Source organism: Carcharhinus amblyrhynchos, unplaced genomic scaffold (assembly GCF_965287045.1).
Source record: "Carcharhinus amblyrhynchos unplaced genomic scaffold, sCarAmb.v2.hapA chromosome_189, whole genome shotgun sequence".
Classification (NCBI taxonomy): Eukaryota; Metazoa; Chordata; class Chondrichthyes; order Carcharhiniformes; family Carcharhinidae; genus Carcharhinus; species Carcharhinus amblyrhynchos.
In genome coordinates this window covers 315,831-333,377 of record NW_027649929.1, presented here as the reverse complement: position 1 = coordinate 333,377, position 17,547 = coordinate 315,831, and the positions used below count along the sequence as shown (strand labels likewise).

Sequence of the window (17,547 nt, the reverse complement as noted above, 5' to 3'; positions counted from 1 at the left end):
GGAATCCAGCGAGGTTTGGAAAATAATCATCAAGGCATCCACTATCACCTCCGCCATTTCTTTCAGAACCCTTGGATGCATTCCATCCGGTCCTGGGGACTTGTCCACAATCAGCCCCTCCAGTCTGTTGAGCACTGCCTCTCTAGTAACAATAATGTCATTCTGCCCTCCACTCCTACCATCTTTCCATCGCTAACACCCAGCAAACTATTCACGTCCTCCTCCGTGAAGACCGAAACAAAAAAGTTATTCAAGGCCTCAGCCATTTCCCCATCCCCTACCACTAAGTCCCCCCTCTCATCCTCTAAGGGTCCAACGTTCACCCTAGTCAGCCTCTTCCTTTTTATCTATTTATAAAAACTCTTACTATCCTTTTTTATATTAAGCGCTAGCCCAGCTTCATAGTTTCTCCTACCCTTCTTTATCAACTTCTTTGTCCTTCTTTGTTGATACTTGTTGATATTTAAACCTTGTAGATGGTGCACATGGCTGTCACTGGGTGTCAGTGATGGAGGGAGTGAATGCTTGTGGAAGGGGTTGTAATCAAGTGGAGCTGCTTTGCCCTGGATGGTGTTGAGCTTCTTGAGAGGTTCCATCCAGGCAAGTGGGGAGTATTCCATCACACTCCTGACTTGTGCCTTGTGGACAGGCTTTGGAGAGTCAGGAGGTGAGTTACTCACTGCTGTGTTCCCAGCCTTTGACCCACTCCGGTATTTGCATGGCTACTCCAACTCAATTTCTGGTCAGTGGTAACCCCCAGGATGGGGGAATTCAGTGGTGCTAATACCATTGAATGTCAAGGTGCAATCGTTTGATTTTTCTCCTGCCAGGGATGCCCATTTCCTGGCACTTGAGTGTTATTTGCCATTTGTCAGCCCAAGTCTAGATATTCGCTGCATTTGGACATGGACTGCTTCGGAATCTGAGGAATCGGGGATGTCGCTGAACATTGTCCAGTCATCAGTGAGCATGCACACTGGAAGAGTGAATTATTGACATCAGTTGAGTGCAACAGCAGTAAGGGTGAAAGATAAATGCATCAGAAATAAATACAAAAAAGTTAAATATAAAAAAACTATAAAGGAACTGCAGATAAACTGGAAGATGACTAGTTTTGACCAGTACTGGACATTTCAGCAGTATTACTGGCATTACTTCTCGCCTGCTATCATTATGACTGCTAACATTAGCAGTATTAATGGGCAGTTTCTACTGGGAAACTAGTTCTGACCAGTTCTCATTTCCCCATTTGAAACTGGATCTGGTCCAGAATTTCTGGAACTTCCTCCTGACGTTATGATGCAGGGAAGACATTGATCAGGTAGCTGAAGATGGCTGTGCTCCCCGACGTGATCCCGAGGAACTCCTGCCTCCTCAGGGATGGGAGGTGGGTCCACAGCAGTCCCCTCGGGGTCGGAGCGATTGGATCGGCAAGTCGACCCTCGGTGTTAAAGTTAATTTCGCAAAGGAGACAGAGCCTATAATAGATCAGCCACAGTCACACGCAGTTTCATGTGGCTTTTCACAACGTGTTTGTTAACTTTGTTAAATTTCCTCCTTCAGTCCAAGAAGTGTCAGTATCTGAAAATAAAATCACTAACGCCAGGCAGTGAGAAAGACAGACAGAGAGCGAAACCAACAGAGAGGAAAATTTAGTTTATTTACTTGTCACAAATAAGGTTTACATTAACACTGCAATGAAGTTACTGTGAAGTTCCCCGAGTACCTGTTTGGGTCAATGCATCTAACCAGCACGCCTTTCAGACTGTGGGAGGAAACCAGAGCGCCCAGAGGAGAATGTGCAAACTCCACACAGACCCAAGCCAGAAATCGAACCCAGGTCCCTGGTGCTGTGAGGCAGCAATGCTAAATCACTGTGCCACCCTAGAGAGCGACAGAGACACAGAGAGAGAAACAGGCACAGCCAGAGAGAGCACAACAGCGAGGAGGACAGGCAGAAAGAGAGAGAGGGAGCATGACAAAGAGAGAAAGACAGTGAAACAACGAGAGCAGAAGAGAAAGAATCAGAGAGAGCGAGAAATATAATGCTAAAGAGAAACCGAGAGAAGAGATGGGGCAAAGAGTGAAAAACAGACAGATGAAGGCAGAGACAGGAAGGGAGGCAGAAAGATTGAGAGAGATATAGGCAAGGAGAGTCTGAGAGACATGGGGAGTGAGAGAGAGACATGCACAGAGAAAAAGATAGATGTATAGAGAGTGAACGGAATAGAGCACAAGACAGAATGTAATAGCAAGAGACAAAAATGGGAAAGCCCACCGATGCCTCTACTTCCTCAGAAGACTAAGGAAATTTGGTATGTCAGCTACGACTCTCACCAACTTTTACAGATGCGCCATAGAAAGCATTCTTTCTGGTTGTATCACAGCTTGGTATGGCTCCTGCTCTGCCCAAGACTGCAAGGAAATACAATAGGTCATGAATGTATCCCAATCACGCAAACCAGCCTCCCACCCATTGACTCTGTCTACACTTCCCGCTGCCTCAGCAAAGCAGCCAGCATAATTAAGGATCCCATGAACCCTGGACATTCTCTTTTTCACCTTCTGTCCAGAAGACAAAAGTCTGAGGTCACATGTTGCTCATCCATCGTCATCGATGAGGACTTCAACACCATTAGTCATTTTGAGGCTGGTTGCGGTGTGTCCGAAGATGACTGATCAGGCCAATTCCGGCACAGAATGTCCTGGCACATATTGGACAGACTTGTGTAGACACTGTAGTTGTTGCACACTGTAGTTGTTGCACACTGTAGTAGTTGTGTAGTTGTGGCTCTGGACTTGCGCAGCTCGCGCTTAAGTTGTGCTTCAGCAATATACCTTGCTTCGTGAGCTTGACAGCCTTTGTGAGTGAGGCAGTACCAGGTAGGGCGGTTTTGTGCCAGCGTTTCTCAGGTGGTCGCGTCAATGTCAAGCGACTTCAGGGAGGCCTTGAATGTGTCTTTGAAACGTTCCTTCTGTCCTCCATGCGAGCGTCTTCTAGCAGAGAGTTCCCCAAAAAGGAACTGCTTGGGTATGCGCTCGTCTGACATACGGATGACATGACCTGCCCACCGGGTCTGCGCTCTCATCAGCAGTGTGTGGACTGATGGTAGACTTGCTCTAGAGAGAGCTTCAGCGTCTGGTACTTTGTCTTGCCAACGGATGTGTAATATTCTGCGAAGACAAGTCATGTGGAAATGATTGAGCTATCTTGCATGCCTTTGATACACAGTCCACGTTTCACAGACACACAGGAGGATAGTGAGTACCACGGCGCTGTAGACCTTCAGTTTTGTTGCTGGGCTGATTCCTCGACGTTCCCATATAGTGGAGCGCAGCCTACCAAAAGCAGAACTTGCCTTTGCTATACTGCAGTTAACTTCTGTATCAATAGTCACTACTTGGGAGAGGGTGCTGCCAAGATAAGTGAACTGGTCCACTGCCTGTAGTTTCTGCCCTTTCATTGTGATTATGGGTTCTGTTTACAGTGCATGAGGAGCAGGCTGGTGCATGACTTTGGTCTTTTTAATGTTGATGGTGAGCCCAAAGTTGTCACAAGCCGTGGAAAATTTGTCCGTACTGACTTGTATCTCTGGCTCTGAGCCAGTATGATGTGGATATACCAGCGTTGGACTGGAGTAAACACAGTAAAAAGTCTGACAACACCAGGTTTAAGTCCAATCGATTTATTTGATAATAAACTCACGAGCTTTTGGGTTTGTCCCTTCGTCAGGTGAATGGAGAGTCATCGGCAAAGAGTAAATCTCTCAGAACAGTCTCTCACTTTGGTAATAGCTTGAAGTTCTCTCAGGTTGAAGAGCTTCCCATCCACTCTGCACTTGAGGCTGATTCCAGCAACACTGTCCTGGAAGGCATCATTCAGCATGGCAGTAAACATCATGCTGAACAGTGTGGGTGTGAGCACACAGCCCTGTTTGATGCCATTGGTGACGGGGAATGCCTCAGAGGATTCTCCGCCATCCAGTACTCTGGCCATCATGGAACTGGCATATCATTTGAGTGAATTTGGGGGGGGGGGGGGGGGGGGGGGGGGTGGTGGGGGGGGGGGGGGTGGTGGGGGGGGGGGCAGCCGAACTTTGACATGATCCTCCACAGGCTTTGTCGGCTGACAGTGTCGATGGCTTTCGCGAGGTCAACAAAGGTTGTGTAGAGCTCGCGATTCTGCTCCTGACACTTCTCCTGAAGTTGGCGCGCAGCAAAAATCATGTCAGTGGTCCCACGACCTTTGCAGAAGCCACACTGTGACTCTGGAAGCAGGCCCAGCTCCAGATGAGTGACCAGATGATTTAGCAGGACTCTTGCGAGGGTTTTTCCTGTGATGGAGAGCAGCGAGATTCCTCGGTGGTTATTGCATACTTGCCGATTGTCCTTCCTCTTGTAGAGGTGTACGATGGAAGCATCTTTAAGTTCCTGAGGAATAGATCCTTGCTTCCAAAAGGACTGGAACAACTCGGTGAGCTTCTCGATAAGTGCAGGACCAGCAGCTTTATAGATCTCTGCGGGTATAGCATCTGCCCCAGGGCTCTGCCACTGGATAGCTGGCTGACAGCTTTCGTGACTTCAGCTACTACTGGTGGGTCATCCATGGTGCTGTTGATATCAGCCTGGGGAATCCTGTTCTATTGCCTCATCGTTAACAGATGACGGTCGGTTGAGGATGGCTTCAAAGTGTTCAGCCCATCTCTGCAGGATCTGAGCCTTCTCTGTAATGAGTTGTACCATCTGTACTCAGGAGGGGGGAAATCCCGAGAGATTGAGGTCCGTAGAGAGTGTTGAGGGCTTCATAGAACCGTTTCAAGTCATTTCTGTCAGCGTATCCCTGTATTTCATCTGCCTTGGCGCTCAGCCAAGCATTCTGCATTTTACACAGTTTATTCTGGACTGTCTTGTGAGCACTGGTGAAAGCATTTTTCTTGCCAGCTGAAGATGGGTCGTTCTGACAGGCCCGATGAAGACAGTGCTTTTCAACAAGCAGAGCCTGTATCTCCTCATCATTCTCATCGAACCAATCATGCTGCTTGTGGGTGGAGAGCCCGAGCATCTTCAGCGCAGCTGTATGGATAGCATCACTGAAGCGTTCCCAGTCGTCCTCAGTGCTGCCTGCGAGGTGTATGTCAGCAAGCTTGCTGGGGTTCTTTAGCTTGGCCGCATTAATTCTTTTCATAACCTTGCTTCCTTGTGGTCGCCTCTTGGGTCTGATGAAGAGCCTCATATTGGAGACGATGATCCTGTGATTTGTCCAGCAGTCAGCACCACGCATGGCCTTGGTAACTCTGACATCCTGCCTGTCTTTTCTCCTGACATTGACATTGTCAATAAGATGCCAATGCTTAAAGCGGGGGTGCATCAGGAGGTCTTGTTGTGGGTAGGCAGACAGAAGGTTGTGTTAGTGATGAGGAGGTTGTGTGCTGTACAGGTCTTCAGTAAGAGTAGGCCGTTACTGTTACACTTGCCCACTCCATGCCTCCCAATGACTCCCTGCCAGATTGCAGAGTCACACCCTACTCTTGCATTGAAATTGCCGAGCAAGATCAGCTTGCCGGTACTCCTCACTACTGATAGTAGGGCGTCTAGTTCTTCGTAGAACGTGTCTTTCATCCCATCCGGGTTGTTCACTGTGGAGGCATAGGCGCTGATCAGGGTGGCTTGACTTCAGTTCTGTAGCGGAAGCTGTAATCTAATAAGTCGGTCGTTCACACCCTTGGGTAGACTATCAAGTTTCCAAACAAGGTGGCTCCTGACGGCAAAACCAACTCCAGTATCACGACGCTCAACGCTACCGCGATCGCTCCAGAAAAAAGTGTATCCACCTCCAGCTTCAGTCAACTGACCTACATCAGCAAGACGAGTTTCACTCAGGGCTGCAATGTCAATGTTGTATCTTGCAAGCTCTCTGGCAACTAAGGCTGTTCTTCTCTCTGATCTGTCTGCTGTAGGGTTGTCCAAAAGAATACGCACATTCCAAGTGCCAATGGTGAGTGGTGTCACCTTGTGTTTTGTTTGTTCGACTGCAAGATGGGGTCCCTGCCAGCCGCAGTAAACTGGCCAGGGTGTAGTGAAGCAGGCAATGTTTAGGACACCTTTTCCATCCCCTTCCTTATTCTACGGAGGTGAGCAGCGCGTTCCTGAAGAGGACTGCTCAGTCGCCCAGGTAGACCCCGAGTTCCACTGCTGCTTCGGTCAGCGGAAAGCGACCATTAGACCAGAGCCGCCTGCGTGCTGGTCCGTGACTACAGCTCCCAGCGTATCCACACCGGCTGCTTCATCGCTCGCCCATCGCCACAGGATTTCAGGGTTGAACAGGACACTGACGGTGACGATGGTGGTGTCGAGATTAGTGCTTGATTTGGATTAAAGTGAGGGAGAGTTGCGCAGCATCAGCCTCACCCTCTCTTCCCAATTCCCATCTAGATCCAGTGGCAAGACAAGAGTCAAGACGGTTGGAGGTGGGACCAGGCGCAGTGGATGACCAGGACGTCTCCTGTGTCTTGTTCTGCTCTTCGCGTTCCACGACGCTTGCAGAGGCCGCTTTCTTGACCATTGAACCTTCCATTGGTCTCTTCTGCTCAATCTGCCGGACTCTGTCTTCACATGCTGGGATAGACATTTCCCTATCTTACCGAGGGTTGAGACCCATCGGCTACCCTCACCTGGTTTAGCCGGCTTGTTGAAGCCATTGCCCGGGGTGTGGCTGCTGTCACATACAAACAGCGGAGCTACAGATGAGAGCTGAGTGCCAGGTGGGGACAAAGGGTGGACAAACCGTCCTGAAAGGATGTGACATGTTCCCCCACCAGAGGTACTACCCCTCCCTGACACCCCATATACCCTGGTCACGTGCCAACCAAGAACTGCTTCTTCCCTGCTGCTTTCAGACTTTACAACGGACTTACCTTGCATTAAGTTGATCTTTCTCTACACCCTAGTTATGACTGTGACACTACATTCTGCACTCTCTTTTGTTTCCTGCTCTATGAACGGTATGTTTTGTCTGTATAGCGCACAAGAAACAATACTTTTCACTATAAGTTAATACATGTGACAATAATAAAATCAAATTTCTGGAAAGGGAGGGGAGTTGTATGTGGAGCCATTAAGGTAAACAAGTCCCTGGAGCTGGGTGGGAGGCAAGGGAAGAATTAGCTGGGGCCTTAACAAATATCCTTACATCCTCTTTGACCACAGGCAAAGTTTCAGAGGAATGGGAAATAGCCAATGTAGCTCCCTTTTTTAAGAAAGGAAGCAGGGATAATCCAGGAAATTATAGGGCAAGACTTGTCTACCTTAATGCAATTTAGGATACTCAATACTTCCCCCTTTGCTATATTGACATTATTTAGAGCATTTACACACCTATCTGTGTCCTCAACATCAGTCATGTCCTCCTCCTTGGTGAAAACTGATATAAAGTATTCATGAAGGATCTCACCCACTTCCTGAGGGTCCACATACAACTTCCCTCCCTTGTCCTTGAGAGGGCCTACTCTTTCTCTTGTTACCCTCCCACTCCTAACAGATGCATAAAAAGCCTTGGGATTTTCCTTGACCCTGTGTGATAAAGATATTTCATGGCTTCTTTTAGCCTCCCTAATTCCATGTTTAAGTTCCTTCCTACTTCCTCTATACTCCACAGGGGTTTTGTCAGTTTTTAGCTGCGTAGACTTATTGTCTACTTCCTTTTTCCTTTTGACTGGGTTTACAATTTCCCTTGTTGTCCATGGTTCCTGAATCCTGTTACTTCTATTCTTCATTTTTTGCAGGGACATGCGTATCCTGCACTTCAATCAACTGGCCTTTAAAAGCCTTCTACGTGTCAGATATGGATTTGTCCTCAAATAGCCGCTCCTAATCCACATTCCCCAGTTACTGTTTTAATTTGGATGTATTTGGCCGTTGCCCAGTTAAGCAACCTCACTGAGAGCGACTCTTATCCTTATCCATAACTACCCAGAATCTTATGGAATTACAGTTGCTAAGCCCAAAATGCCCCCCCCACTGAAACATCGATCTCCTGGCCTGGCTCATTCCCCAATACCAAGTCTGGTATGACCCCCTCCTTGGTTGGATTGGCAACTCACTGTATCCAAAAGCCCTCCTGGACACATTAAACGAATCGTTCTCTACCAGAGCCCCTGGCTGTCAGGGAGTCCCGGTGAATATCACAAATACCCTGCTTTTTTCACACCTTTCCAGTAGCTGATTACACATCTGTTCCTCTGTTTCCTGCGGGCTGTTGGGAGGTTCATAATACACTCCCCCAACATAGTGAATTCACCCTTCCTATTCCTGAGCTCCACTCATAATGTCTCACTGTGAGATCCCTCCAATGTGTCCTCCCTCATACAGCAGTGATGTGCGCCCTAATCAGCAATGTAACTCCCCCACCCCTTTTGTTTCCTCTTCTGTCCCGTCTAAAACAAGGATATCCGGGAATGTTAAGCTGCCAGTCCTGCCCCTCCTTTAACCATCTCTCTGTAATTCTCCGTTCCGGAATTTGCTGTTTCAGATTACGGCATCTGCTTTTATATTTGTAATGCACTGGGTGTTCAGTCCCGGGAGGGGTGGGCAGTTGGGTGGGTGGGGTGTGGAGGGGGGTGGGGGTCAGTGCTGAGGCTACATCCCGGTAAGAGGTTCAGTGCTGGATGCTCTCACCCGGGAGGGGGTAGGAGGTCATGCTGGCTGCTGTGTCCCGGGAGAGGCACAGTAAAAAGTCTGACAACACCAGGTTTGTGAGGTTTGTGACAACACAAGCTTGTGAGTTTACTATCAAATAAATCGGTTGGACTAAAACCTGGCGTTGTCAGACTTTTTACTGTGTTTACCCCAGTCCAACGCCGGCACATCCACATCCTGGGAGAGGGTCAGTGCTGGGTGCTGTGTCCTGAATGGGGTCAGTGCTGGGTGCTGTGTCCCGGGAGGGGGTCAGTGCTGGGTGCTGTGTCCTGGGAGGGGGTCAGTGCTGGGTGCTGTGTCCTGGGAGGGGGTCAGTGCTGGGTGCTGTGTCCTGGGAGGGGGTCAGTGCTGGGTGCTGTGTCCCGGGAGGGGGGTCGGTGCTGGGTGCTGTGTCCCGGTAGAGGGGTCGGTGCTGGGTGCTGTGTCCCGGGAGGGGGTCAGTGCAGGGTGCTATGTCCTGGGAGGGGGGTCGGTGCTGGGTGCTGTGTCCCGGGAGGGGGTCAGTGCTGGGTGCTGTGTCCTGGGAGGGGGTCAGTGCTGGGTGCTGTGTCCCGGGAGGGGGTCAATGCTGGGTGCTGTGTCCCGGTAGAGGGGTCGGTGCTGGGTGCTGTGTCCCGGGAGGGGGTCGGTGCTGGGTGCTGTGTCCCGGGAGAGGATTGGTGCTGGGTGCTGTGTCCTGGGAGGGGGTCAGTGCTGGGTGCTGTGTCCTGGGAGGGGGTCAGTGCTGGGTGCTGTGTCCTGGGAGGGGGTCAGTGCTGGGTGCTGTGTCCTGGGAGGGGGTCAGTGCTGGGTGCTGTGTCCCGGGAGGGGGTCAGTGCTGGGTGCTGTGTCCCGGGAAGGGGTCAGTGCTGGGTGCTGTGTCCTGGGAGGGGGTCAGTGCTGGGTGCTGTGTCCTGGGAGGGGGTCAGTGCTGGGTGCTGTGTCCCGGGAGGGGGTCAATGCTGGGTGCTGTGTCCCGGGAGGGGGTCGGTGCTGGGTGCTGTGTCCCGGGAGGGAGTCGGTGCTGGGTGCTGTGTCCCGGGAGGGGGTCGGTGCTGGGTGCTGTGTCCCGGGAGGGGGTCGGTGCTGGGTGCTGTGTCCTGGGAGGGGGTCAGTGCTGGGTGCTGTGTCCTGGGAGGGGGTCAGTGCTGGGTGCTGTGTCCTGGGAGGGGGTCAGTGCTGGGTGCTGTGTCCTGGGAGGGGGTCAGTGCTGGGTGCTGTGTCCCGGGAGGGGGTCAGTGCTGGGTGCTGTGTCCCGGGAAGGGGTCAGTGCTGGGTGCTGTGTCCTGGGAGGGGGTCAGTGCTGGGTGCTGTGTCCCGGGAGGGGGTCAGTGCTGGGTGCTGTGTCCCGGGAGGGGGTCAATGCTGGGTGCTGTGTCCCGGGAGGGGGTCGGTGCTGGGTGCTGTGTCCCGGGAGGGGGTCGGTGCTGGGTGCTGTGTCCCGGGAGGGGGTCGGTGCTGGGTGCTGTGTCCCGGGAGGGGGTCGGTGCTTGGTGCTGTGTCCCGGGAGGGGGTCGGTGCTGGGTGCTGTGTCCCGGGAGGGGGTCGGTGCTGGGTGCTGTGTCCCGGGAGGGGGTCGGTGCTGGGTGCTGTGTCCCGGGAGGGGGTCGGTGCTGGGTGCTGTGTCCCGGGAGGGGGTCGGTGCTGGGTGCTGTGTCCCGGGAGGGGGTCAATGCTGGGTGCTGTGTCCCGGTAGAGGGGTCGGTGCTGGGTGCTGTGTCCCGGGAGGGAGTCAGTGCTGGGTGCTGTGTCCTGGGAGGGGGGTCGGTGCTGGGTGCTGTGTCCCGGGAGGGGGTCCGTGCTGGGTGCTGTGTCCCGGGAGGGGGTCGGTGCTGGGTGCTCTATCCTGTGGTTGGGCGGAGAGGTGAAGTGTGAGGGGGGGGATCAGTATTATGAGCTCTGACAGTGGAACTTGTCTGAATATCTCCCCTCTCCTTTTACACAGAGGCACTGCAGCCACCCGAGATCTGTTACGTGTTGGATGCTGTCCTCTTTGTCTATGGGATTGTGTTAACTGCCCTCTATTGCCGTCTGAAGGTAAGTTTAAACAGGGCATGGATGAGTGACAGTGTGAGGGAGTTGGATTAACATCAGTAGAGATACAGACAGTAACACAGGGTGCTGGGGGAGAGGGGTTACTGAGTGACAGTGTGAGGGAGCTGGATTAACATCAGTAGAGATACAGTCAGTAACACAGGGTGCTGGGGGAGAGGGGTTACTGAGTGACAGTGTGAGGGAGCTGGATTAACATCAGTAGAGATACAGTCAGTAACACAGGGTGCTGGGCTAGAGGGGTTACTGAGTGACAGTGTGAGGGAGCTGGGTTAACATCAGTAGAGATACAGACAGTAACACAGGGTGCTGGGGGAGAGGGGTTACTGAGTGACAGTGTGAGGGAGCTGGATTAACATCAGTAGAGACACAGTCAGTAGCACAGGGAGCTGGGGGAGAGGGGTTACTGAGTGACAGTGCGAGGGAGCTGGATTAACATCAGTAGAGATACAGTCAGTGATACAGGGTGCTGGGGGAGAGGGGTTACTGAGTGACAGTGTGAGGGAGCTGGATTAACATCAGTAGAGACACAGTCAGTAGCACAGGGAGCTGGGGGAGAGGGGTTACTGAGTGACAGTGTGAGGGAGCTGGATTAACATCAGTAGAGACACAGTCAGTAGCACAGGGAGCTGGGGGAGAGGGGTTACTGAGTGACAGTGTGAGGGAGCTGGATTAACATCAGTAGAGACACAGTCAGTAACACAGGGTGCTGGGGGAGAGGGGTTACTGAGTGACAGTGTGAGGGAGATGGATTAACATCAGTAGAGATACAGTCAGTGATACAGGGTACTGGGGACAGGGGTTACTGAGTGACAGTGTGAGGGAGCTGGGTTACATCAGTAGAGATACAGTCAGTAACACAGGATGCTGGGGGAGAGGGGTTACTGAGTGATAGAGTGGGGGAGCTGGGTTACATCAGTAGAGATACAGTCAGTAACACAGGATGCTGGGGGAGAGGGGTTACTGAGTGATAGAGTGGGGGAGCTGGGTTAACATTGGTAGGTTTCAATAGATGAGTTCCAGTATTTGGGAGTGAGGAATCTCCATAACTTTAGGTCAAAGGTTGGCTGCCGATACTCAGTTTGATAAATGGAGGACGTGGGGAGGAATCGCTTGTCTTTCAGAAAGCAGTAGAGGAAATGATGGCGGAGGAGGCAAAGTCTGGGCCTCACACAGAAGGGTGAATTGATTCTCTTCTCCTATTCACTCAGATCCAGATGAACAAGAAGGCAAACGCAACTGCTCAGGGCTCGGAATATGAGGTAAAGAAATTAGAGGCAATGGGGGGTTGGGGGTTGGGGGGGGGGCAGCTTTCTCAGTGACCAAATGAACCAGGAACAGTAGCATTACACAGGAGAGAAGATCAGTGGCAGCAATAATACCACCCTGCTCACTTCCAATACAATCCTCACTCTGCTCCATTCCAATACAACCCTCACTCCACTCCATTCAAATACAATCCTCACTCCGCTCCATCCCAATACAATCCTCACCCCGCTCACTTCCAATACAATCCTCACTCTGCTCCATTCCAATACAACCCTCACTCCGCTCCATTCCAACACAATCCTCACTCCACTCCATTCCAATACAATCCTCACCCCGCTCACTTCCAATACAATCCTCACTCCGCTCACTTCCAATACAATCCTCACTCCACTCCATTCCAATACAATCCTCACCCCGCTCACTTCCAATACAATCCTCACTCCGCTCACTTCCAATACAATCCTCACTCTGCTCACTTCCAATACAATCCTCACTCTGCTCACTTCCAATACAATCCTCACTCCGCTCCATTCCAATACAATCCTCACTCTGCTCACTTCCAATACAATCCTCACTCTGCTCACTTCCAATACAATCCTCACTCCACTCCATTCCAATACAATCCTTACTCCACTCCATTCCAATACAATCCTCACTCCGCTCACTTCCAATACAATCCTCACTCTGCTCACTTCCAATACAATCCTCACTCTGCTCACTTCCAATACAATCCTCACTCCGCTCCATTCCAATACAATCCTCACTCTGCTCACTTCCAATACAATCCTCACTCTGCTCACGTCCAATACAATCCTCACTCCACTCCATTCCAATACAATCCTCACTCTGCTCACTTCCAATACAATCCTCACTCTGCTCACTTCCAATACAATCCTCACTCCGCTCCATTCCAATACAATCCTCACTCCGCTCCATTCCAATACAATCCTCACTCCATTCCAATACAATCCTCACTCCACTCCAATACAATCCTCACTCCACTCCATTCCAATACAATCCTCACTCCGCTCACTTCCAATACAATCCTCACTCCACTCCATTCCAATACAATCCTCACTCCACTCCATTCCAATACAATCCTCACTCCACTCCATTCCAATACAATCCTCACTCCGCTCCATTCCAATACAATCCTCACTCCGCTCCATTCCAATACAATCCTCACTCCGCTCCATTCCAATACAATCCTCACTCCGCTCACTTCCAATACAATCCTCACTCCGCTCCATTCCAATACAATCCTCACTCCGCTCACTTCCAATACAATCCTCACTCCGCTCCATTCCAATACAATCCTCACTCCGCTCACTTCCAATACAATCCTCACTCCGCTCACTTCCAATACAATCCTCACTCCACTCCATTCCAATACAATCCTCACTCCACTCCATTCCAATACAATCCTCACTCCGCTCACTTCCAATACAATCCTCACTCTGCTCCATTCCAATACAATCCTCACTCCGCTCCATCCCAATACAATCCTCACTCCGTTCCATCCCAATACAATCCTCACTCCGCTCCATTCCAATACAATCTCACTCCGCTCCATTCCAATACAATTTACACACAATTTACAGGTGAAATCTTTTTAAGAAAACTCATATTCAGCGTCACTCGACACAATTCACTTACAAACATTCTTCTATTCAATTCAAAACCATGCCTTTCTTACAATGCAACATCATACAACTATCCATTTATTGAATTAATTCCACCCTGCACTCTTTCAAATATCCCAGCCACTGATCCACTTCAAGTATTTGTCTCATTGCCTCTGAAAGTTCCACTTTTGTATCTCCTTCAACGACTCCACCATCACTTACCGTGTAAAAATATTTGATTTATTATTGTCACGTGTATTAGTTTACAGTGAAAAGTATTGTTGTTTGCACAGACAAAGCCTACTGTACATAGAGGAGGATAGGGGAGATTGCAGAATGTATTGTTACAATTGCAGCTCGGGTTAAAGTCATTTCTCCTCACCCTTCCCTCTGGTTCTTTAATCGATTCTCTGCGATCTCTCTGGGCGCTGACCCTCCTGTCACTGGAAACAGCGAGCTTTACTACATTTATGATGTTAGACAACTTGATTAAATCTCCACTTCATCTTCACTGCTCTCCAGGAACAGCAGACAGAACTCCTGCTGTCTGTCCTAATCCCTGAAAACTGCTGTACCTCTCTATAGACCTCAACCTGAAACTGGGGGAGAGGTGGGTGAGAGGGTTAATCCCCCTCCGATAGGGGAACAGACTGCCCGGTGTGTGTCAATGGGGAGAGGTGGGTGAGAGGGTTAATCCCCCCTCCGATAGGGGAACAGACTGCCCGGTGTGTGTCAATGGGGGAGAGGTGGGTGAGAGGGTTAATCCCCCTCCGATAGGGGAACAGACTGCCCGGTGTGTGTCAATGGGGGAGAGGTGGGTGAGAGGGTTAATCCCCCCTCCGATAGGGGAACAGGCTGCCCGGTGTGTGTCAATGGGGAGAGGTGGGTGAGAGGGTTAATCCCCCCTCCGATAGGGGAACAGGCTGCCCGGTGTGTGTCAATGGGGGAGAGGTGGGTGAGAGGGTTAATCCCCCCTCCGATAGGGGAACAGACTGCCCGGTGTGTGTCAATGGGGGAGAGGTGGGTGAGAGGGTTAATCCCCCCTCCGATAGGGGAACAGACTGCCCGGTGTGTGTCAATGGGGGAGAGGTGGGTGAGAGGGTTAATCCCCCCTCCGATAGGGGAACAGACTGCCCGGTGTGTGTCAATGGGGGAGAGGTGGGTGAGAGGGTTAATCCCCCCTCCGATAGGGGAACAGACTGCCCGGTGTGTGTCAATGGGGGAGAGGTGGGTGAGAGGGTTAATCCCCCCTCCGATAGGGGAACAGACTGCCCGGTGTGTGTCAATGGGGGAGAGGTGGGTGAAAGGGTTAATCCCCCCTCCGATAGGGGAACAGACTGCCCGGTGTGTGTCAATGGGGGAGAGGTGGGTGAGAGGGTTAATCCCCCCTCCGATAGGGGAACAGACTGCCCGGTGTGTGTCAATGGGGGAGAGGTGGGTGAGAGGGTTAATCCCCCCTCCGATAGGGGAACAGACTGCCCGGTGTGTGTCAATGGGGGAGAGGTGGGTGAGAGGGTTAATATCTCTGAGTTGTTTATTTGACAGGAAATACGAGCCAATCAGAAAGATGTTTATCTTGGACTGAACAGAGGAAAAGGGGAATCTCGGAAGGAAATGCCGGTGAGTAGTAATTTAAATTCCATCCTTACTTTCTCAAAACTCTCAGAATAGTTTTAGATCTGCTTTCTGTGTTTGATGGGAACAGTGTAGAGGGAGATTTACTCTGTATCTAACCCTGTGCTGTATCTGTCCTGGGAGTGTTTGATGGGGATATCGAAGAGGGAGATTTACTCTGTATCTAACCCCGTGCTGTATGTATCCTGGGAGTGTTTGATGGGGATATCGAAGAGGGAGATTTCACTTTCCGCAGTTACTGAATGAACTCTGGCCACTCAATCAATAGATTGATTGGAATGTGTGAGATGTGTTGGTGGCATTTACCAAAGTTTAATCTGTTTTCTCCTTTCCTCCCTCGTACAGAAAGAAGAAGGAATCTACACGGTGAGACCATTCACTCTCTCTCTCTCTCTCTCCCTCTCTCTTTGCCCCTCTCTCTGTCACTTTGTGTAACATTATCTCTAACCTGCCTCTCTCTCTCTCTCTGTCCGTCTGTCCCTCTCTCTGTCCTTCTCTCTCTCTCTGTCTCTATCCTTCTGTAAAACTTTATCTCTAACCTGTCTGTCTGTCTGCCTCTCCCTCTCTCTCTCTCCCTATGTCTGTCTCTCTCTCTCTCTGTTTCGGTCTCTGTCTCTGTCTCTCTATAAAACATTACCTCTAACCTGCCTGTCTCTCTGTCTCTGTCTCTCTATAAAACATTACCTCTAACCTGCCTGTCTCTGTCTTTCTCTGTCTCTTTTTCTCTCTGTTTCGGTCTCTGTCTCTGTCTAAAACATTACCTCTAACCTGCCTGTCTCTCTGCCTCTCTGTCTCTGTCTCTCTGTGAAACATTATCTCTAACCTATCTCTCTCTCCTCCCATCTGTCGCAGGGTTTGGAAGGAAGGCAGCTTGATACCTACGAGTCTCTGCAGCCTCAGAAGTTTCACAAGCCGGAGTGAGCTGCTGATCTGCCCCCGGCTCCTCCCTCTCAGTGTTGGGAAGTGGAGTGTCGGGGGGCCAGGAGGGAGTGAGTCAGAGCCAGCCACTCTGTGGTCAGGCTAACATTGGCAATGCTTCACCAATCTATATGTATCTATCTTTCAGCAATCCAGCTGCGCTTTGAATATGTGATCCCAGTCAAATGTAAAAACCACCTTCGAGAGTCAGGCCCCTCTCTCTCCGAGAACAGGAGGAGGCCATTCAGCCCCTCTGGAACCTGTTACTCAGGAACAGGAGGAGGCCATTCAGCCCCTCTGGAACCTGTTACACGGGAACAGGGGGAGGCCATTCAGCCCCTCTGGAACCTGTTACTCAGGAACAGGGGGAGGCCATTCAGCCCCTCTGGAACCTGTTACACGGGAACAGGAGGAGGCCATTCAGCCCCTCTAGAACCTGTTACATGGGAACAGGAGGAGGCCATTCAGCCCCTCTAGAACCTGTTACATGGGAACAGGAGGAGGCCATTCAGCCCCTCTGGAACCTGTTACATGGGAACAGGGGGAGGCCATTCAGCCCCTCTGGAACCTGTTACTCAGGAACAGGAGGAGGCCATTCACTTCTCGAGACAATTGCATTACTTTGTGTTAAAATGCTTTTCAGATGCTGTTGAGTGCCTTTGTATGAGGAAGCTGTATTGGGATGGGAGGCGGGGGGAGTCAGTGAGGGGCATTTGGGGGGGGGTTAGCGATTGGGGACAGAAGATGTACAGGAAGGTGATGAAATGCCACAGGCTGCGAGGCTCACCCAGTCAAACAGCTTGCTGCTCAATAAACTTCTGTCTCCCTTACTTGTTTGTGATTGGATCATGAATTCTAATTTTGCAATAAACTGAATTGAAGAGGAGCCTATGGTTAAAGAGATTTCTTGGTCACATGAGTTCACTGTGCGGCCTGGTTTGTGGAAGTGAAGCCCCAGACTTAAGTACACAAAATACAGGGGCTGGAGTAGGCCGCACAGACCCATAATCCTGCTCCACCATGCAATAGAATCATAGAAACCCTACAGTGCAGAAAAAGGCCCTTCGGCCCATCGAGTCTGCACCGAACACAATCCCACCCAGGCCCTACCCCCCTATCCCGACACATTACACCCACTAATCCCTCTGACCTACACATCCCTGGACACTAAGGGGCAATTTCTTAGCACGGCCAATCAATCAACTTAACCCGCACATCTTTGGACTGTGGGAGGAAACCGGAGCACCCAGAGGAAACCCACGCAGACACGAGGAGAATGTGCAAACTCCACACAGACAGTGACCCGAGCTGGGAATCGAACCCAGGACTAGATCAGATCAGATCAATAAGATCTTATAAGATCAAGTCTGATAAG

The 17,547-nt window shown here is 50.8% G+C and overlaps 1 protein-coding gene across 1 annotated transcript; it reads left to right on the top strand.

The window, feature by feature from the left end:
• The first annotated feature begins 1,331 nt into the window (after positions 1-1,331).
• On the top strand, positions 1,332-17,058 carry LOC145338823 (high affinity immunoglobulin epsilon receptor subunit gamma-like). The gene is made up of 7 exons (XM_080183234.1): positions 1,332-1,387; positions 4,134-4,213; positions 10,619-10,710; positions 11,937-11,987; positions 15,165-15,239; positions 15,600-15,620; positions 16,107-17,058. Exons 1-7 carry the CDS (start codon positions 1,332-1,334, stop codon positions 16,173-16,175), a joined length of 444 nt encoding a protein of 147 aa, XP_080039360.1. The 3' UTR covers positions 16,176-17,058.
• The last annotated feature ends 489 nt before the right edge of the window (positions 17,059-17,547 follow it).